Source organism: Cystoisospora suis (genome assembly GCF_002600585.1).
Source record: "Cystoisospora suis strain Wien I chromosome Unknown contig_1320, whole genome shotgun sequence".
NCBI classification, from domain to species: domain Eukaryota; phylum Apicomplexa; class Conoidasida; order Eucoccidiorida; family Sarcocystidae; genus Cystoisospora; species Cystoisospora suis.
The window spans coordinates 1-8,682 of NW_027154120.1; the positions used below are offsets into that span (position 1 = coordinate 1).

General features: G+C 53.4%; 1 protein-coding gene across 1 annotated transcript; it reads right to left on the reverse strand.

Annotated features, from left to right (window-relative positions):
- Window positions 1–17: 17 nt before the first annotated feature.
- On the reverse strand, window positions 18–7,727 carry CSUI_003070 (uncharacterized protein). Its single transcript, XM_068063268.1, has 2 exons — window positions 6,589–7,727; window positions 18–5,999 (listed from the first exon to the last, which is right to left on the reverse strand). Exons 1-2 carry the CDS (start codon window positions 7,021–7,023, stop codon window positions 678–680), a joined length of 5,757 nt encoding a protein of 1,918 aa, XP_067924754.1. The 5' UTR covers window positions 7,024–7,727; the 3' UTR covers window positions 18–677.
- Between the last annotated feature and the right edge of the window lie 955 nt (window positions 7,728–8,682).

Genomic DNA, 8,682 nt, shown 5'->3' on the forward strand with positions numbered 1-8,682 from the left:
TGACTAGCCGGCACTCAGGCCGGACCGATCTGTACACGGTGATTGACTGCGTTCACGGTTCGAGATCGAGCAAACTACGCCTGCCATGGACCGTTCTCTTTTTAAGCACATAACACTTCCCCCTGTAAAACACTCAAGCAGGCCCTTGTTTGGATTGCTGTGGTCCTAAGTCATGCACGACAGCCTCCCCGCCTTCCCTATGCCTCTTTCACGCGCCAACCAGTGGCTGGGTTGCTTCGGAGTGCACCCCCCCTTCAAATGTCACTGCACTCTAGTCAGAACGTGCCTTCCTCATACGAAAGCCCCCCGGTAGCGCCGGCGTGTCCCATATTCTTCTGGAGCCATTCTTTCCTTCGCGTCACGTGGTGAAACAACTACGACGAGACGGCATAGAGGTCACCCCCAGTCCCTCCATTTGTGTCCTGTAGGACTGCTCAAAGCTGGAAATCGGAGTGCTATCAAATAAGGGCCTCTCATGTACGCTGACTTAACAGTGTCCCACCGTCACACGCCAAGAGGTGCGTACTGTTGTTAGTGGAGTTGAGATGCCGGACACCCCACTGAGATTTACCTCGTCTCTTCTCCACACTTTCACCGTGCTTTGTTGCCGGAAAGCGTTTTGGCCGGTTCCTTTCTTCTCGCTCTCCGCTGAAATCAGGGAGGCCGCGTGCATGCCCTCAAGCTCCAACTGTTGGACTTCTGTCATCTAGTAAAGTATTCTTCTCTCCTGCATGCTCTTGCGCCTGGCCTCCGGCCCGCCTGGACCCTAGTTCGGTGATACCGACTGTCTCTCTTTCTCGGCGAACGGATTCGCTAGCACTTCTTTTTTCGTCCGTCGCCTCTCGGCTTTCCTCAGCTGGTTTGGGTGGGCATGCACTCACCTGCTTTTTATCTTGACCCGCCGAAGCCGTCTGCTTGAACGCGGTCCCGAAGGGTGCTACTGCACTGCGTTGCTCCGAGGACGACGCAGTTGCTGACTGAGGGAGGGCAGCTTGTTCGGCAGTCGCGGCGGGGGTATAAACCTCAGTAGCCACGTCCACTATATCGACTAGGTAGTCCATATATTGATTCCCTTCGATATGGTTGCGACGAACCCAGTCTGACGGTAGTGTTGTTGTATCAGGGATCTTCAGATCGGTATCAAGCTTGTATACAGGCACACCAGCCACGTTGACAATCTCAAATGGCTCCACTAAGCTCTGCAACTCCTCCATGGGAAAATTCTCTTTACTCAGCTGTCCGGCTGCCTTCTGTCTGAGCAGCTCATCCCTCAGCCACCGTGCTCGGTAAGGAGAGGGAGGCTTCGGATACATGTAAGTGTTCGCTGCGCACACAGGTGACTGGGGCACACTCATAGACCCCGCGACATAGTGACGGCCACTGTCCCCCTGTCGTCGAGGCAGTCTGTCTCTCAACATAGGCCCAGACGTATGCAGAGAGCCGTTCCCCTCGCAAAGTGAATCTGTCGGATGTACTTGGCTCCGGTTAAGATATCCTGGTGTGGGGCTAGATGCCTCTTGATGATTCAGACTTCTGCTTAGAAGTCTGCTCGGCTGTAGGCCTTGCGCACCAGAAGGCATGGGGTGATTAAAGGGTACAGGGGGGACGCGCGACCCGCCTCCTACTCTTCCGATACTCTGTAGTGGGGGGCGGAAAATATTTGAATCGGATACTCTGCGAAGACCTGCTTGGGGATAGGAGATAAGTCTCGTAGCTGGGGACGGAGCTTGCATCTGGTGAGCAGGACTGTGAAATCTCTGTGTGACACCAGCATGCGAAGCAGCCCCGATAATTCGCGGACTAGGCCCACGCGTCACAACGATCTGAGGAGACGTGGCGTTCATTCGGGTCCCAGTATTCGTCGGGGTGAAGTGTACAGACGAAGCTGTGCTACGGCAAGGGGACTCCGCACTTCGACTTGCAGCCATAACCATCCCAGGTCGTCCATACGGTGTAATAGAGGAAGGGCTGGCATCATGCCAGCGAGTTGTAGACGATACATTTGACGGGGATGTACCGACCCTCTGTTGAGGACATACTGTCACAGCTGGAGACGCCCGACTACCGTGTGAACTGTTTAGGTATTGCATCTCTGGATGTCCATTAAGCAATGCTGACGAGGAAGATGGCGAAACTATACACCGCTGGGGGGGGTTTCCAGAATAGATTGAAGCCGGGGACGGGGCTCTCCTCAGAATCACGGGAGATTGGTCCACGATTCTATTCCCTTCCCGTTGGTTTTCTCCGACCGTAGAAGGGCGAGGTATAGGAGCACACGGACTACCTTTCATTGTTCTTGCATCAACAGAAGAGTCTAGAACATGGCAAGATCCTTCTCTTTCTCCTTCCTGATGCGAGGTGAAAGTAAACCCTGGCTGAAAGTATCCAGGGGCTGGTGGAGCTCTTCCATTGGCCGCCCCTGACTTTTCTTCTCCCCCATCGTTCTTTGCTATAGCAAAGATCTCTGTCTGCCGGCGAGAAGGAACAACAACTTGGGCTGGAGATATGCCACGTGAAGGCACCCCCACCATTCCCTGTCCCGCCGGGGAAGGAGTCCTAACCCGCAAACGTGCATCTCCACCTCCCCGGTCGATCATTCCTACTGTCGGTCCAGCTGACTGGGGCTTGGCCTGAAGTCTGCACGGCGCGAAGTCCGTTCGCGTTGCTCCCCCCGTGTAAGGAAAGGACGCATTTCCCCAAGGCGGCAATGGAGGTAATCGCGATCCTGGGAAGCTTTCAGCACCAGTCCCCGTTACCCTAGTATTATCAGTATTACTTGCCACGCTGCTATGAAAGGCCATGCGATTGATGTCACCCTGCTTTTCTGGTCCTGGACTCCTGCGGTACTCATATGCCGACTGAACGGGTCGTGGTTTCATTCGTTGATTCTCTTTGTTCTCTTCGCCTGAGAAAAAAGCCTGCACCGGTCGAAAAAGACCTGAGAGTCCTTCTCCGGAAGGTAGAGGAGAAAACCCTCGACTCTTGTTAGCATCCCAAGACATACGCTCCCGCCGAAGTAAAGCCGGTGTTCTGGATGTCGCCGGTGGCGTGCTGCCTCGGCCACCCCGAAGAGAGGGAAGCTGGCCTTGGCTCCCGGAAGTAGCGCCTTCTCCACCTCGGACTAACAATCGTTCATGCTCATTGCTTTCTTTAGAGAATGTTGACGAAAGAGCAGGAGATGGTGCTCTTGGAAGTTTAGAATAATCTGGCTCTGCCGACAGCGTCGGAAGAGTCTCAGTGATGAAACCCACTAGAGAGGCTGCTCCCTTCTCAAATGCAGAGGTCACCCCTTTACCTACTGTTGCAAGTACTTTCTCGGTGGCCGTAAGCTCCTCCGTAGTCGTCTTTTTTCCCTGGCTGTGATTAGCAACATCGCTCTCTCTTTTCTCAGAGCCAGCATCGCTCCTACGGGAAGACTCTCCCGTAGTTAAACCTGTCGGATCCCACCACGCCGGTTGTTCATCACTGTGTTGATATAGTACACCAGTTTCCGACGAAGAACGGCACCTTGCGGGCCTTTCGTCCGGGAAATCTCGCTCCTCATCATCTGTGCCTACCACGGGCGGCAGTGTGTCTCGGTTCCTCTGAGGAACATTCCCCGTCAGGCTATCAGAGGGAAGGTCACGATCTAGAGAGATTAACGTCTCCTTCTCCTGAAGGGGCCTGGGTTCTTCGTTACTTTTTTTTTCTGCAAGGAATGTCCCACTGTCTTTCGGGTGTATAGATTTCTCCGAAGAATAGTGCTTCTCGTCCGCTTCTTGTTCTCCTGTGCTACCCGGGGCTCCCGGAGTCTTAATCTCTATGACTCTCGTATTGGCTTTTTCTCCCTGTGTCCCCCTTGAGAGGATAGAGGAGGACGCTCGCGAAGAGCTCCTGCTGAGAATCGAAACTGGACTTGGGCTTTTGTGCGACTCAGCCGTCTGCGGAACTTCCACACCTGACGATGGCCGTGAGATGAAATAGGCGTGACTCTCAAAGAGAGAAACAAATGAATCAGGTTTTTCAAGAGAAGACGGGGGGAGGCCTTCTCCTCGTGTTGCATTTCGAAGAGATGATTGTTGTATACCGCGTCTATAGCTTTCTCCTTTCTCTGAAGGCGGGACGGTGCGCTCTATCATGTGAGGTGACTGAGACTTCGACTGCCCGGAAACCTGACTTGTAATAGACGTCGGTGACGAGCTTGGATGAGATTCCGGTTCACCAGGACTTCTCTCAAGCTCTCTAGACCCACGTCTCTCTCCCCGACCCATGCCAGTGGTCGAGCGACAAGTGATAATGAGGTCGTGCTGCTTGTGTGATTCTACAACCGCAACCTGATCGTTTTCTGTATCTCTATCGTTACACACTCCTGTCTTAGGGTTCGGTGTTCCTGTCTCTTCGGAACGAGAGAGTAGTTTACGAGCTGTCGTTTCTACACTGTATCCGGACTTTCTATCTTTACTTTCCCCTGTATCTTCTTTTGTTTTCTCCTCTTCTATTGTGTCGTCTCGAGGTGAGGTGGAAATCTTTCCTTCCGCAGAACAAAAGGTGATCCTTGAGACCTGTGATGGGGTCTCGTCATCCCCCCCGGTCATCTTAAACTGAGGAGAAGATCCACGTGGAAGCACCTCTTCGCTCTTCCCCGAGGAAGGAGATTCTCCTTCCAGCACATGGGTGCGCTTTACTGAGATCGGGAAGTCTTCTTTTTGAGTTTCATCGGATCGCCGCATGCGTCTTGAGCAGCTCCTCGAAGATGCCTCTCCAGTCGATCGTCGTGGAGACTCTTTCTCACCCAGAGAAGATGTAAGAGAGGACGACTGTCGTGGAGCTCTGCCGGACAATGGACTCTTCTCACCAAGAGAGACGGGATATGACCGTTGATCTTGTGAAAACCGTGAAGACGAGGAAGAAAAAGGAGGAGATGGTCGGTCTCCATGTGTGCTTGGAGAGCAGCTATTTGTAGAGTTGACAGGTGTCTCACTTGATTGAAGCCCAGCACGAGCTCCACTCCGGTCATGATATCTTGAGGTATCCGGGAAGAAAACTCGATGTACACTCGAACACCCGCTGACTGCACTCCCTCTGGACGATGAGGACCGCCGAGATGCGGGGGAACCTTCTAGGGAGACGCCGACGGACTGAGCCGAAACAGCAAAACTGCATACGGAAGAAGCGTCATCCGCGCTATCTGTAGTCAAGCGCTGAACTCTCGACTCATCCTCTCGATTCGTTTGTCTTTCCCAGTCAGAACCACTTCTCTCTTCATCAGGATTTGAGGCGGCGGCCTCGTCATTTCTGGTGTGAACACTTTCTTGGTCCTGCCCGTTCTCTTCTTTACCAACGACGACACTTGGAGACGGCTTCCTAGAGAGAGGGGACTCTCTTTTTGTGAGCCCTGTTGCACACGCTTCCGCCTTCCCCTGCTTTGGCCCCCGGAGTACCTGCCCTATTTTGTCATCCTCAGATTGCTGAAGAGAAAGAAACTCTTCACTCCTTTCTCGAACAGCCGTTGTAATATGTCCTATATCAGACCTGTTGAGTTTCAAGTAATCTTCCTGCTCGTCAGGATAACCGTCTTCTACTCTAGAAGCGTCTGCAGTAGCCGAAGGAGAGCTATTTTCACCTTCTCCACTTCCGGAGGACGAAGATCTATGAGGGGTACGTCTCCACGTTGTTTTTCCCCCCCATCTTAATGGGTTTGACCCACAGAGAGGGGATGAAGAATAGGAGCCATCTTTCTGACGGTTGTCCAGTGAGGTGGACAACTGGCATGACGGAGAGCTGATAGACCAGCTTTGACGTGAGACGACTCTAAGAGAATCACCGCATGGGGAAGAGGTGCATGACTTCTTGTTCAGTGTCTCTAGGGACACATCCGATGTGAAAGGAGGTGTTGGAGCCTCGACAGAATGAGTTTCTTCATCAGGCGACGGGCAATGCGTGCCTTCTGTAGAAAGCGCTCGGACTTTCTGACCATGAAGAATCCTCCTTTCTTTCGAAGAGGGACGCCTCGACGCGCCCTACAAGAAAGACAGAAAGACAGCAGGAAATATTTGTTCTCTTTCGACGCAGCTTATCAGCACGCAGTTTTTCATGTCTCAGCTCTTGAAGCACATTCAGAAAGTTTGTGAAGGGTACACGTGTGCTTCCCTGGCGTTATTTACATCTCTCCTGTGTCTCTGAACTGAAGAAGCTTAAGAAATCTGTCATTTGGCGAGTGCCTCTATTCCACATATGTATTAGATCGTTGCTCTTCAGGTTTCAGATCACCTGGCATAGCTCTGCAAGAAGGGGGAACTCGTAAACACGCACAGAAAAGTACGGACGTGGATGAGTTCATCATGAATAGTCGTTGCCCTACACACCGTCATACTGAGCACTGGAGTTCTGGTCATTTTGAAGCTGGCAAGTATGCACCGTAGTGAATCCGAAAGGCAGTCGCTCGATCAGGCAGCAGATACGGAGTACAGCTGTTGCTCTCAAAAATTGGGACAACGGCAAACAGAATAAAAGCTGACATGTGTTGAAAAGAGTGCAGCTACTACTCTGGACGACAGTGAAGGAGGGAGCAAACTACGTCAAGCCGCCTAAGAGGACAACGTGACGGACTTTCTTTGTGGGTACGGAAACCCCTTCCTCAACAGCTGGAAGTTCTTCCGTGGTTTGGGGTCGCGTCTCATCGTGTAAGGAATCATCCTGCAGTTCCCGCTGGCACGAGGGCTTGTTGTCGAGGCTCTCGGTCTGAGGTTTCGAGGGGTTGCCTGGAGCGCAGGTATCATGCTTTTCTCTTGTACGGGTAGGGTCGTGGGCGCGAGAATCTTTCCGACGCGTGAGGAAAGCCAGGCATGAACCACACCGACCTCCTTGTAAACCACCAGCAGGTTGCGACCTGGCTGGGGCTCTTCCGCTCCGCGAGTAACTCGGGGCCTGGAGTTGACTCGACTTGCTATCCGCGTCAGGTGTAACAGGAGACAAGGTACGATGATCCGCGCCGCGTCTCTTTAAAGTGTGAGAAGACAAGGATCGTGCAGTGACTTTTATCATGCTGGTTCAGTGTTGCCTGGAGTGTCGAAAGCCCTTGAAAGAGGGACAGTATTCAGCCTGTCCTCGGGTCTCCTGCACTGGGCAACTGCTCGAGAGTGCTTCTTCGGGGTGCAGTCATAGAAGAATGCGTCCTCTGCTGTGACCCGTACCAAGCTGAACACTCCCTTCAACTTTGACCTTGCGACCTGGCAGCAGTTGCGGTGAGAACAAGTCAAGGAGTAACCTAGTCAAATATAAACCCTGAAGGGACTATGAGATGAGGAAACACCGATGGTGAGGAGGAGAAAAGGCGCGGAAGAGGCTTCTTGCACCCGGGCCTGTCCACTTCGGGAAGCACGGGGACGTACGCACACGAGATGAGGCCTCGGCGCCTCTTCGCAAATGTCAGTTTGAGACAACAGTGCAGAAGCCGCAGATGCGCAGGAAGCTACCGAGAAAAAACAAAACAAGAGTGGAGATGGAGGTGCTGGTATCCGGGTTGAGAACTGACAGGACACCCCGGGTGAGAAAGGGGCGCTGCTCGGCAAATCGGGCACACGACCAGAGTGACCCGGCCAGCGCGACCTATGTCACTAAGCCTCACGAAAAAACTGCTCATTCCGACAGCCGGTTCAGTCCCGTAGGAACTGCAATCGATGCCCTTCTCCGAAAATTTCGTCACGTGTTTCTAGAAAAAATCGCCCAACTGGCCGTTAAGAGCCACGAGTACTCCCTGATGCAGATAGCGTCCGAGACGGCAGGAAAAGTCGCAGGGCGTGAGCGCTCCGATCAGCCTGGGTCACCGAGAACAAAGTAGGCGACGGATCCGCGCCTGCAGATAAGGCCGCAGTGCCGTTGCGCGTTCTTGGGGTGCCCTCTCTTCAACGCACCGTGGCACGTGGAGCAAACGTAAGCCGCCTGGTTGCTACTCAAGACAGTTTTCCCTATTTCCGATACTGGAAGACGACAGCAGGATCTGGGGCCCGGGTCCCCGGCTGGGCTAGAAATTCTCACACACTCGCACGTAGTCAGCGCGCCACTTCCTTACGGATAAGCCTCTTTTTTTTCCCAGGAGACTGCGAAGAACCCTGGCCCAGCATACTAACCCCTACACTTCGTTCAGTTCGAGAAGTGAGGGAAAAAGAAGGGCACATGCCAGCGACCTGAAGTGCGCGAGGTGTACGGCGCACAGAGAATTTTCAGTGTAGTATAGTATTGCCTAGGAGAACTTAAGCGAAGACAACACGAACTCTGGCTCGGCTCTGGCTGTCTCGTCGGTTCGAATGCGGGGTGGCCTGTCTTTCGCCTCGGCTGACTGTAGATTGGGGTGACACATACCCGCTGAGAGGCAGCTTTTCCGCAAGATCGTCCGAGCCAGCTGAAGAGACATTCTAAGAAGTAACTCCAGCCGAAACACACTCGAGGCTGCACCGGACTCTTGGCGGGCTGACAGCCCTACACGCGGGAGGACGGAGAGACGTAACATTCCTCACTCGATGTGGCTGAACAGTGTGGGCACCTGTCACCAACAGGCACAGTTGGCGAAGGGTAAACCACAGTGGAGAGCAGAGATTTCCCAGGCACGCTGGCTCGGCAGTGAACTCTTAACCCCGGAAAAGGCTTGGAAAGGGCAGGCTACGGTCCCCGGGCATGAGTATGGTTCCAGTTCTCCGGCTGCTG